This window comes from Geotrypetes seraphini, chromosome 1 (genome assembly GCF_902459505.1).
Source record: "Geotrypetes seraphini chromosome 1, aGeoSer1.1, whole genome shotgun sequence".
NCBI classification, from domain to species: domain Eukaryota; kingdom Metazoa; phylum Chordata; class Amphibia; order Gymnophiona; family Dermophiidae; genus Geotrypetes; species Geotrypetes seraphini.
In genome coordinates, this window is record NC_047084.1 from 469,126,068 (window position 1) to 469,139,994 (window position 13,927).

The 13,927-nt window shown below is 40.7% G+C and overlaps 1 protein-coding gene across 1 annotated transcript; it reads right to left on the reverse strand.

The window, feature by feature from the left end:
- Positions 1-10,776: 10,776 nt before the first annotated feature.
- LOC117368613 (olfactory receptor 1361-like) lies at positions 10,777-11,730 on the reverse strand. Its single transcript, XM_033962345.1, has one exon. It carries the CDS (start codon positions 11,728-11,730, stop codon positions 10,777-10,779), a length of 954 nt encoding a protein of 317 aa, XP_033818236.1.
- Between the last annotated feature and the right edge of the window lie 2,197 nt (positions 11,731-13,927).

Consider the following 13,927-nt stretch of genomic DNA (forward strand, 5'->3'; position numbering starts at 1 on the left):
CTTGTACATGCCTATCAACAAAGTACACACCACCAAACTGAAGCAAAGAGTGCATTTAGCATGTCCTTTTATGGGTCATTCCCCACATGACGGCCATTTTTACCTCAGAGGAAAATGGCTGTTTTTTCTACTTTCTATATTAATAATCATGCGCTAATTTTCAATGAGTGCATGAACTAGTGAGCTCATAATGCTTCCTATTTTGTGGCTCACATGTTAACTACATGCTAATCAGTTAGCACACAGCAATGTAGCTGCACTAACTAATTAGTACAAAGCATACTCACTCTCCACCCCTAAACCCACCCCATTACATTTTATCATGTGGTTAACATGTGCCAGTCCCAAAATAACTGCAGGATGCCTGAGTGTGCCATGCGGTAAGACATTTTTAGCTGTGGTAAGCATGCATTAATGCTTATTGCTGCGTAGTAAAAGAATTTGCATAGTTGTATACCTGTTTCTATTTCATAAGAAGCCATTTGTATGCATATACTGTACATACAACAAGGACTTTGTCAACTTACTGACTGAGTGTTTAAATGTTAGGAGTCAGTTGATGTCATTGTGGACAACATGATGAATTCTTCTACACATTGTGTGAGAGGCCAAAAGAAATAGAGAATATAGCAAAAAATATCATACTGCTTCTTTATCTCTCCCTGGTGTGATTGCCTCTTGAGAATTATGCAATTCTGATCATCACATCACAAACAAGAAATAGCAGAATTAGAAATATAACAGAGAAGGGCAACTGAAATGAGAAAGGAAATGAACTGACTTTTGTATGATGAAAGGCTTGGGAGGATGAGGCTCTTCAGCTGAGAGAAGAGAAGATTGAGGGGTGTTATAAAGATCTATAAAATCCTGAGTGGGGTAGAATAAATAAATGCAAACTGATTATTTGTTTTCTCATAAAGTTCAAAGATTAAGAGAAACACCGTAAAGTTACTAAGTAGTACATATCAAACCAAATAAAATCAAATTGATGAAATTATTGTTTCACTCAACGCAAAAGGCATCCAGAAAATTTTCATTTCATGTCATTTTCCATCTTATTTACAGAAATTTTCTTTTTTTTTTTCTGCTCAATTTAATGTTTGGTCAGTTGTTGATAGCAGTGCACATTGTTTGGAAATGGTGCACACCAGGTGAACGGAAGATAGTGCACATTTGGATAAGTTTACACGTGTGTTGTAGTTTGGGCATGTGTAGTGATTCTACTATCAGGCCATTTTATGTCCTTTTTCTGAAATAAAAAAATGCACCTTTTTGGTGCACATTGTTTTGGGCAAATGACAAAATATAATGTCATATTTTTCTACTGCGTTTAGGACCCTTTTACAAAACCACATTAGCGATTCATAGACAGCAAAGGCAACACAACCCATTCAATTCCTATGTCATCATGTATGTTTATCTCTATCTTCCTCTGTTTTGACATCTGATCTTCCTTTTCAGACTCACTGACTCATTCTTATATTCAGACTGTTTTCCCCTTCATTCTTTTCTTTGCTTCACATTCTTACAGTAAATCTCCCTAGCCTCTCTCAGGCTCCCATTGCCCATATTTCCACCTAACTCATCTTTTCCTGACTTTCTTATTCTCAGAACCATTCCAGATCTCATCTTTTCATTCAATATCTTCCCTCCCAAACACTTTTTCCTCTGACTTCCCATATCCATGCTTTTTTTCCTTCCTTCCTTTTTTCTGCCTTCTTTTCTTCCTACCCAATAGTGTAAGTGTCCTAGTCTTCTTTCCTACAATCTATCCTCTAACCCCCGTCCTGCTTTGATTTTTGCTTGTAATTTTTCATGGATCCAATAGTTGGATCAAGGTTCTTGTCTCTCTCAGTTTTCCACAGATATTCTGATCTTCAAGATGACGTGATTGCAGGGTTGTTCGGAGGTCTGGGTAAATGGTGCAGCCACAATGGGGCAGAAGGAATTGGTGAGGGTGTTTTGCGCAGGGCACCATTCCATCTTGGTATGGTCCTGCTTGGAAGCCCAGGGATGGGTTGGCGGTTACCTGCATTTCTCTGACATCCAAAATAGTAGAGGCTTGATATGGTGTGATATACAAGTTACTATTTGTAAGAATGTTAATTATACTTTATTTATGAAACACTTAGATTTAACATACTCTCATTCCATCCAAAGCCTGTTTGTCAAAACTTTGCCAATCAAGTTTTAAGATTTTCTTATATTTACAACTTCTTGTAAGGGAAAAAGAGACTTTCAACATACAATCCCAAAATTAAGGCACATTTCTTTTTCAAAGTTTCATTCAACAGGCAACTCTGCCCTTCACTTCATTATTTCCTGTGATTCCAGTTTCAAGACACCACACACAACTTTTCTAAAGCATCTTAATCCTGGTTCATAGACAACGGTGCGAAAGACAAAGGCGCGCCCAGACAATTGAGCGTAGCGCGGAGGTGCGCGCCGCTCAAAATTACTGTTTTTAGGGGATCCGACGGGGGGTTTTGTTGGGGAACCCCCCCACTTTACTTAATAGACATCGCGCCGGCGTTATGGGGGGTTTGGGGGGTTGTAACCCTCCACATTTTACTGTAAACTTAACTTTTTCCCTAAAAACAGGGAAAAAGTGAAGTTTTCAATAAAATGTGGGGGGCTACAACCCCCCCCCCAATGCCCCCACAATGCGGCACGATGTCTATTAAGTAAAGTGGGGGGGTTCCCCCCACACACACCCCCTTCGGAGCCCTGAAAACATTAATTTTGAGCGGTGCGCACCTTCGCGCTGCGCTCAGTTGTCTGGGCGCGCCTTTGTCCCGGCGCGCTTTTGACCTGACACCCTTAATCCTACCCAATAACACCCCCCCACCCTCCGCCTTGCAATTCTAGCACCAGATCACTACTCTTACCTCTTTCTTCAGTGATGAAAATGATTCCAGATTTGTGGCTGATATTTCTCATATATTACCTAAAGTTTTATTTAAGCATCTTTCAGAGACTTCCTTTCCTAGACTCTGAGTGCTGCTGACTGATTTACTGTGGTTATATATTTTCTTGAAAACAGTTAAACTAATTTTTGTGAGTCCTGATGTTCTCAAGCAAAGAAGAAAGGGAATTCATACAGTCCCTTGCAGCATCACTGGAATTTTATAGGCTACAGTCTAAATGACTATTTGGGCATGATCTGAAAAGGAAGGGGGAAATAATTTAAAAATAGTGTTTTCAAAGATACATGGTGGTCTTACTTCTTTGCTCTTGCTATTTAATTCACAGGTAAAATAACATATGGCACCGGTACCATTACTAGTAATTGTTTTTATCATTTCTGTAGCACCTCAAATCACAAAAGAGAAACTCATAAGAGAACATGCCTGTTACTCATATACAACAGACACATTGAGTTAAGTGCAAAGGAACTTAGAGACTCACGAGAATTTGCGGCAGCCAGTAAGGATGCCACTCAGTACCGAACAGTAGTGCCAAATCACGCTCCTGTCGCTTAGCGGCCGAAGGAATTCACGGCAATCAGTTTGCAGCAGGGCAGGAACTTGGAAAGTTTGCTCCTGCCAGCTGCACCTCCATCGCGGATTGCCAAGATAAGGTACCGTATGAGGCTAGGGCAGGGAGGGAATTAGGGGCAGAGCCTGGTTGTGGCAGCCTTAAAAAAATTTCTGGGAGGGGACATTGACCCCAAATATAAACAGGGACCCCCATTATTGGGCCAATTTTTTGTCCCAAAAATCCCATTTTATATTCGAGTATATACAGTATAAAAAAAGGGGGGGATCCAAGGCTGCTAGTCACCAAAACTAAGACATCTCCAAAGGGCATGACATAGGTGTGATATGGGCAGTATTATAACATGGACATTCCCTACCATGAAAGATAGCAAAATGCATTTGGGGGGTAGGAGGAGGGTAAAAACATCCAGAGTTAGAACTGCTTTAAAAGCATCCATGGGAAGAACAAACCTGTCTTTTGACCCAGTAAAGATTTGGTTGAGTTGGTGAGTGGACAGCGAGAAGTAGGCATTTGTGAGAATTACTGGAGAATTGCGGAGTGCTGTATTACCTTTCTATCTGTGACCCAATCTGAACCTTTGTGCTCTTACCTACATGCCCTGCCTGCCACTTTTTTGATTCCACATTGATATCTTGCAGAACCCCAGCCACTCCTTCTACCACCCCTCCTTACCTGCTTGTAGCCTGTCTCCTACTAAGGAATAAAATGGGGGAATTGGAAGCTATAGCAGAAAAAGATAACCTAGACATGATCGGCATCACGGAAACATGGTGGAACAAGGGCAACGTCTGGGACACTGTGCTAATGGGATACAAGCTATACCACAGTGACAGAGTAGGACAAAAAGGTGGGGGTATTGCCCTATACATAAAAGAGGGAATTGAGTCTACCAGAGAGAACACGCCAGAAATGAACAATAAGGAAGAGTCTCTGTGGGCCAAAATACCAGGAACAAATGGAACGTATACGAAGATCGTCATCTACTACCGACCTCCAGGGAAGTCCGAAGAGACTGAAGGAAAAATGATAGACGAGATTAAACATGAATGCAAGGGAGGCAACATAGTTATCATGGGCAAATTCAATTATCCGGGGATAGATTGAAACCTAGGTAACTCTAGCTGCAGTAGGGAGACCAAGTTCCTGGATCCTGTTGGCGATTGCTTCCTGGAACAACTTGTCAAGGAAAATATGAGACTAAATGCAATTCTGGATTTAATTCTAAATGGACTACGAGGACTGGTACAAGGTATAGAAGTAGAAGGGACGCTGGGAAACAGTGATCACAATATGATCCACTTCAACCTGGACACAGGAACAAAAAAACGATCCAGCAGCGGCAATTCTTATGTTCTTATGTTCCACTGTTTGTCCATTCCCAGTCAGTCACGGTGCTCTGTCTGGCCTGACTGCTGTGAGTTGGAGAGGGCGTGATAAGTATTGAAGCTGTGTGTGTCAGGAATGCGTGCTGGTGTGGGGAAACTGAGTGAGTTCTGCCATTGCTGTGTATGTCTAAAGACTGTGCCAGTGGTGGGAGAGTGATTTTCTGGGTGCTCTCAGTCTAGGGAGGGTCTCACTAGTTGTAGTAGGTATAGGTGCACAAAGTAGTGTTTTGGGAGACAGTAAATCACACCTGAGGTGGGAGGAGAGAATAATGGATGCACTGTATGCACTGGTGGCTAAAGATTTGCTGGAGGTGGAAGAGAGTGGAGGGGGTGGAAGGTGGAAGGAGATGCCCCTCTCAGAGATCATTTAGACCTTGAAACTACTTCCATGATCTTCCAGGCAGAGGAGGTCACCTGCTGTAACAGAAAAGCCCACCACTCCATGAGCATTAAAGTTGTATGCAAAGCCAAAGGGGAGAAAGTGGACATGCATGACTACTACCCAGGTTTGATCTATGATGCTTATATGCTTATATCCTCCGGCACTCAGGAATCCACTGGAGATTCAACTGAGGGGATGTCATCAGTGCTGGCTCCTAGATAAACAGCATGGGGTTTCATAAACCCCATACCCATATCTACCCTACTATCCTTCAACACACTCCCTCCCTTCTAGATAGATCCATGACCCACAGCTCCCCCACCTCCAAAGACTAACTATACTCCTGTTTTTTCTTGTTCTTTCCATCCAGAAAGCATAGCTCATGGACCCCATTGCTCAACCCCAAAATGAGACAGAGGAGAAGTATAACTAGTGACAGAAGAACACCCCTGCCATTATTTAATGTGCCTTTGGTCAGCTCAAAAACAGATTCAAATGTCTGGACCATGAGAAGGTGGCAAAACTCTTTATAGACTACTGCATGCTTCATAACCTGGCCCATAAAAGAAGGGAGACCCTGCCAGGTTAGCTTTAGCAACCAAGCAGCAGCCACTAGATCCTAATGATGAGGAGCCCTATCTTTGCCCCCAACTCACAGAGCTAATCAGGATGTATACCAACAAGGGGTCCATGCCAGGCAAAGACTCATCTAGAACAACTTCATGTAAATATGATTATACAATTTATTTGTGCTCAACACCTCTCAAACCCCCAATACCTCTACTACCCAGCATACACCCATCTTCCCTTCCCCAGCACATCCCTACCCCCAAACCATACCCCAGGACACATAAATTCAATCCACCCTTCCCCAGTGCTCACACCTCCAAGCCCCCTGCCCAGTATAAAGAAACATGTCTGTGGCAACCTACTTCACCTTCCCTTTAGTCTTAGCACTGTCCCTCTCTCTTCCACATTTCCTCTATCTTCCACATCCTCTCTGGGTTCAGGGGGATACCCCCTAACGGAGCACCCACTGAGGAGTCTGCCCCTCTCTCTCTTCAGATACAGTGTCTGAGTCCTATGTGCTGCCGCTGGTGTACCTCTGATGAGTGGTGGTTGCTGCCTTTGCAACGCCATGAAAATCCAGCCACTTGGAGAGCTCTGCTGTGGCTGATTCTTGGCACAAGCCCCAGCAAAGGAACCTGGGTTATCTGGTCCCATTTAGCTGCTAGTTGCCCAGTCCCTTGTGGCTGCTGTTGAGGAGGCTGTGGGTTTCGGAGTTGCAAGAGCCTCTGTGGCCTCCAAAGCTGTGACCAATGCATCCATATTATAATGCAGACATAGGAGCTGGTGCCAGAGGTTCTCAGCTGACTGGCTGCTCTATTCATGGAGGTGACGCAGCTACTCGGCCTGCTCCTACTGCACCTCCATCCTCTGACAAAACAGCTGCAACTTATGCTAATTACAGTTGGCCAGTTACATATTCTGGGTCAGCAGTCTTTGGGCCAAGCAAAGCACCTCCAGGCAGTGTATGACCCTTCACCAGCTTCATCAGCAAATTCGGGGGGTGGGGCGGAGTCATCCACCTGCTCAGCCTTTGCCTTTGCTTATTTTTGCCAAGTAAAGTATGATTCCACAATCTGAAAAGCTAAGTCAGTATTTTAGGGTTTATGGATCTGATATACCACCTTTCTGGATATAACCAAAGCAATCTGCATTTATTATATGCAAATACTTTCTTTCTCCCTAATGGGTTCACAATCTAAGTTTTGTACTTGGGGCAATGGAGGGTTATGTGATTTGCCCCGAGTCATAAGAAGTTGACATCAACAAACAATGATTGTTATACACCTTCAAATCAGGATTCAGGAAATTCCACAGTTCTGAAAACTTCCTTTTCAACATCATTGATGACTGTTGGAAAATCATGAATAAAGGTAATGATGTCCTTCTGGTGCTGCTGGATCTCAGTGCAGCATCCTCTCCTCCTTACATGGCTCTCTGAAATTAATATCCGAGACATTGGGTTACGATAGTTTGTCTCCTTCCTGAAAAACAGATCTCAAAGTGTACTGATCAATGATGTGCCATTGAAACTGAAACCAAACAAATGGGAAAGGCCTAAGGCCCTGTTTGGCAGACCTGTTCCTCATTACCATGATATCACCACAATACTGGGTCCCATTCCCATAACAATAGTGTACAGTGGGCCATCAATTCCATGGTAATACCAGGCAATGTCCCAACACGGGCCCCATTACCCCGGTGATTACTGTGGTAATGGCTATTGTGTCACTCTCTAGTCACAAGTACCTGGCAGAATCCAAAATTGTAGCATGTCACCAATCCCAGGCAAGCAATGACTTACCCCATGTCTGTCTCAATAGCAGACTATGGATGTTTCCTTCAACAACTTGTCCAAATCTTTTTTTAAAACCCAGATATGCTAACCACTGTAGAATTCAAAGAAAATAAATATAATAGTATATATTTATTAACTTTAGACTAGACTAATACATCTATTTTGACTTGGTCATCCAATTTGTGATAATACATTGTTTTTCGTCTTTTTTGTTAAAGAACTGAAGAAACATCACAAATACTTGACAGCCTCTCCAACACAAACTATTAAAAAAATTATAAAGTAGCATAAAGTCTAACAGCCTTTTTCTAAATAAGATTCATGACCATTTGTGGTGTGAGAGAAACATTTCCACATTCAAAATGGAACACAGTCTAGATGGGTTTATTGTGTGTGTGATAAGTGAAATATCGTAGGAACATCCCTGTCCTCCTTCATCACCCTGGAATCCAGGATAAGCTGTGGCTTTAATGTGGAAGGAAATATAGAATGGAAAACTTGGCAAGGGTCCAATAAGTGGAATTTACTAATGGTAGACCTAAGATGTGTAAGCTTGTTTAGAAGCACTGAACAGTTCCAAGTTTATTAGGTTTTTTTTATACTGCCTATCAAGAATATCTAAGTGTTTTTTTACTATCAGGTACTCAAGCATTTTCCTTATCTGTCCCGGTGGGCTCACAATCTATCTAATGCACCTGGGGCTATGGAGGACTGAGTAACCCAGGGTCACAAAGAGCAATGTGAGGTTCGAACCCACAAGCCCAGGGTGCTGAAGCTGTAGCTCCAACCAATGCACCACACACTCCTCCAGGAAGGAAATCTTGGGCTGGTATTCCATGGGGAGGGATGAGAGAATGGAGTTTCAATTATCCCAGGTGCATGGGAAAGCCTAAAGCAGGGAAAACTGAGTAACAGAGGGTGTGTCACAGGGTGGGCACATTCCAGAAACTTCTTATCCAGCATATAAAAGTCAGTCTGCCAAGGAGTAGTGGGAATGACCTATGATACAGACTTAACAGAGGAAAACAAGCCTGCTTGGAAATTCTACATGAAGAACCCTTGGGGAAGAATGATATGCAAGTGGTGTGTGTGCTTTAGCAAGGCTGGAAATTTAAAGAAAAATATTGAATACCTTTTTTTCAGAAGTGAACAATCACATTCACACTTCTACCTCTAACCCTCTGTTGTAGTTCCTTCCTATTTCTCCTACTGTAAACCGCGTTGAGCTCTACGAACGTGGAGATGATGCGGTATACAAACCTAAGGATTAGAGTAGATTAGATTAGATTTTTGTGTTTTCTTTTAATTACCTGCTAGAGGTGGAGGATGATACTGGAAGGATTAAATGAATATTGGTACCATCCAGGGTATGGAGGCTATTAGGCTAAAGGCTCCTAGTCCTTGTTCAAAGGAACCAGTCTGATTTTGTTTTTAAAAGAAAACAACCTTATTCCTTGTTGGAGCCAGTGTTGCTGAAGTCTGATTATGCTAATAAATCTAACAAAACTGTTTTCTGTGTGTGTGTGTGTAAGTAAGTGTGTGCATGCATGTGTGTCTGTGAGTGAGAGCACGAGCGAGTGAGAGCACGAGCGAGCAAGGAAGTTCAGTAAGTTGTAGATATCAATGTAAAGCTTTTAAGAATTAGTGATCAATTTCCAAGTGAAGAGTGCTGATGTGATTATTTCATCCTAAGTATAATAGTTCTCAGATTTATGGACTACTGTACCTAATAGATTATCTGGTACACTTTTTATGGTTAATCTCTGAATAAAGTTTTTGATCCCTTCAACTCATTACTGCTGGTGACTTTTTCTGCTGACATGTATCTAGCCACTACCCCTTATTTTGAGGGATTGTCATATGACCTCTTCAAGGGGTGGTGTTATTATTTAAAGACAAACAACAGTGAAAAAAGATTAGAGCAATCTGTGAATTTTTGAGAAACTTTTTCAACGGGATTCTATGTAGGTAAAATGTTGCTTACCTACAAAGAAGGTTCCCCTAAAGATAGTCCTGGTATTTTGTTAGGGACAATTTTCACACTGAGGATGGGCCAAAAATGCAAGTCCACAGATTTCATTTACAAACTCCTCTTGAGTGAAATGGTGTGGTGGCCACGTTAGTCCACTCTTCAAGGTAATATGAAGAATTGAAATAAAAACATAAAGGAAAGAAATAATACATTTTTTATTGGACTAAGGGTTTATTTTATCAAGCCGCACTAGCGCTTTAACGCGTGTAATAGCATGCATTAAACCGTCGGCAGCGCTAGCCGCTAATGTCTCCCTTGAGCAGGTGGTAGTTTTTAGGCCAGCGCGGGGGTTAAAGCGTGATGAAACGTTGCGCATTTTAACCCCGCTAGCGCGGCTTGATAAAAGGAGCTCTAAATTTCTGATCTGAAGAAAAAGGAGTTACCTTTGAAAGCTAAACAAAAATTACATTGTTAGTGCAATAAAAAAAGGTTTTTTTCATTATGTTGTTTTTTTTTTTATTTCTGCATATTACAAATTCATAAACTCCTATGCCAGTTTTCACAAATGTTACCTGCATACTTTCTTATTGAAATATATATGGGTTCATGATGCCCTACTGAGATCTACTTTTGCATATTTTCAAATGAAAAGTCCACAGTAAGATTATCTTTTTTTTTTTTCTTTGACCCCGTCACCGATGATGGAGCCTCCAAAAATTCGCTTTTGAATGTAACTGCAGCGGGCCTGTAAAGTTCTATGGGTACTAAGCACACACAACACTGCAGGGAAGAGATAGAAAAGAAATGGCCTCTTTCTGCCTTTACTGGAGACTCATTATATTCCTCTAATGCTTCTCTTCTTAAACAATTTAAATCTAAATATCTGAAAGTTTATTAGATTATTAATATTGATAATTTTCCACTATACTATCAATTTAATTGAGCTTTAAAATATGAAGCTAAGATACTGTGTTGCCTTTGTCTTGGAGAAGTCAAATGCATCTGACATTCTGGGGTAGGAGGAGACTGGATAAAATTTATGACCCTTTCAATCATTCATCCCCTATGAGATGCAAATCAAATCTAAGATGAAACAGAATGAGAAATGAGACAGAAAGGAAACATGAGTCTTTTATATAATGGATGCAAGTATTCCTTCTGTGGTCAATGTTTACCCACTGGAAGAAGATCCTTTTCTTTGTAGGACTCTCTTAAGTGCTATCTTCACTTCTCTGTTCCTTAGACTGTAGATGAATGGATTGAGCATGGGAGATAACACATTATATACCACACTGCTGATCCTGTCCTTTGCCATGGAATAACTGGAAGAAGGCCTGAAATACATAAAAATAAGTGTCCCATAGAAGAGTATTACCACTGTGAGGTGGGAGGAACAGGTAGAAAAGGTCTTCCATCTTCCACCCGTGGACTTGATCTTCAGGATGGTAGTGATAATTTGAATGTAGGAGATCAGAATAATCACGAAGGGTAAAATTACTAGCGTTGAACCCTCTCCAAAGATTACTAGTTCATTAATGGAAGTGTCTGTGCAAGAGAGTTGTAGCATCTGTGCAAGGTCACAGAAGTAATGCTGAATCTCATTGGACTTACAGAAGGAAAGTCGGCATACCAACAGTGTGTGCAGCAAACCATTAGAAAAGCCAATGATCCAAGAAGCAATTGACATACTCAGACATACCTTCTTGTTCATTGTTGTGACATAATGCAGTGGATTACAGATAGCAACATAACGGTCATAGGCCATGATAGACATAATCACACATTCTGAGCTACCAAAGACATTGAAGAAATAGAGCTGGACAATACAGCTAGAGAAAGATATAGTCTTGGAATCAGAAATGAGGTTATTTAACAGTTTGGGGACAGTGAGAGAACTAAAACACATGTCCACCAAAGATAAATTACACAGAAAGAAATACATGGGGGTATGAAGATGTGAGTTACCAGCAATTACTGAAATCATTGTTCCATTTCCAAGAAGATTTATCGTGTACATTACCAGGAATGTTACAAAAAGAAAGCCTCTTAGCTCCAAATGTTCTGTAAAGCCTAAGAGAAGAAATTCAAGTACTGTTGTCTGGTTTCTCGATTCTATTTCAATCATCTTAGTATAGAAATCAATGAAAACAATGCACCATGGAAAACATGTCATATGGGCAGTAAAATAAAGTGTCCGTTTCTGAAGACCAAAGATGAGACAATTCCACAATTAACACTTCAGTTTCAAATCAAGACTTGGAGAAAATTAATTAGAGAAAAAAAAATTGAAGAAGTCTGTAATTGGAAAAAAGAATAACATTAAAATAAGATAAAAACTAGCTATGCAATATCACACATTCCTTCATATTATGTATGGGAAAGTAAATGGGGATAAAATTATGCATTCAGAAATTCTCTTCTACTTTTCTCTTACTGAGACTAAACTAAGCTCTCATAACCACTTTTCAAAGGCCTAAATCTCTGCATCCTCAAAACCCACCTTTAACTGTACATAGCTCAGGTAGTATGAGTTTACCGTCAACCCCCATTCCTGTTCTTCAATTTTCTAATTGCTCATTTGTTCATGTCACAAGTTTCTACTTTTTTTTTTCTAACATTTCAAAGTTACATTCACTTCAATATTTATTTATTTCAATTTCTATCCTATTCTTCCAGAAGCTCAGAACGGGTTACAAGTAAACATTCACAATTGTTTGAAAACAGACTAGTCATGACAACAAATAGATTACAGTAGACAATAACAGAGCTTTTTCTAGAGACCAGGCTGGTCATAGCGAAGAGTACTAGGAGAAGTATATTGAGGAGGCAGTTTTTAATGGCCCAATTGGTGGAAGAGGAAGGTCTTTACTGCTCTGCGGAAGGTCATTAGTGAGTCTAGCGACCTGATATGTTCGGGTAGTCAGTTCCATAGCTGAGGTAGGAAATGGCTGTAGGATCTTTTGTATGCCATACTCATTCAGAGGGATCTCCCTGCAGGAATGCTGAGTCTTTGTTCTGCTTTGGATCGAAGGGGGCAGTTAGGGGTGTATAGGCATAGCTTGGATGCTATGTAGGCTGGGTTTTTTTGTAGAATCCCTTGTGTGTTATGATAAGGGCTTTGAAGATGCATCGCTTTTTGACTGGTAATCAGTGAGCTGCATAGAGTGCTGGAGTAATTGGGTCATGGTAGCTGAGATTGTATAGGAGTCGAATTGCTGAGTTCTGGACTATTTGGAGGCATTTTAGATCTCTTGCAGCAATGCCATTGAATAGGGTGTTGCAGTAGTCTAGTATAGAGAGTACATAAGCATATAGCAGTTGGGCTAAGTCTGTTTCTGGGAAGTAGGGTTGATCCTTTGCAGTTGGCGTAGGTAGTAAAAAGATGTGGAAACTGTCTGCGAGACGAGAGGCGGAGAATGACAGGTAGCCATCATGTATAATTCCAAGACTTTGTACCTGGTCTTTTGCTGTTAAGGGGGTGGATTCCCAGGATAGTGTGAAAGTAGTGTTCGTTTTCCTGATCCAAAGTAGTTCAGTCTTTGAGGCATTCAGCTGGAGTTTATTGGCTGTCATCCAGTTTTTCATATCAGAGAGGCAGTGTAAGAGGTTAGTGATAATGGAATTTCAGTAATATACCAAAAAGAAATCAAGATATCAAGAAAGAAAATCATTCTAAGACAATCCACAATTTGTCAGAAATGAGATAATAATCAATAAGCAAAAAAAGCAAAATACTTTCCCTGGAGGTTCCCCCACATTAATATCTCAGCCGGATCACAGCATTCTCTCCTCATTGGAGAGTCATATAGACACCTTAATCTCCTCTTTAGCTACAAGAAAATCCAATATCTGTTTTGGGTCAAAAAAGTAAAAGTTGAACCCTCAAGCAATACAATACAAATACAAGGAAACTTCAATACAAAATTAGACCTCAAAGCATTCACTCTTGGTATATAGGCCAAGAATAACTGGTGCCTCTTTTGTGTGGAAAATTTAAGAATCTCAAATTATTCTTTCTTAACTGATTTTCCAAATATTCAATCTTTCATTGGATAAAAGTCTTATTTCTTATCAAATCTACTCCCGGATTCTGTACCTCTTCCATTTTTTGCTTCAAAGTTGTTACTTTCTCCAAATGCTGAAATAAGCCTTGGGACTGAGAAGCAATTTGTTCAGAAACATTTTTCATTTCACCCTCCATTTTATCCACTCTTCTCAAAAAAGAGAAATTTAAGTCCTGTATAACGGCTGGCTTCTTACTTTTGACATTTTTTGTTTTATCAGTTTGCATTTTATTACACATTCATATCTCTGAGTACAGA

Coding starts and splice junctions, on each gene's coding strand:
- LOC117368613 (XM_033962345.1), bottom strand. CDS start 11,730: ATGATTGAAATAGAATCGAGAAACCAGACAACAGTACTTGAATTTCTT.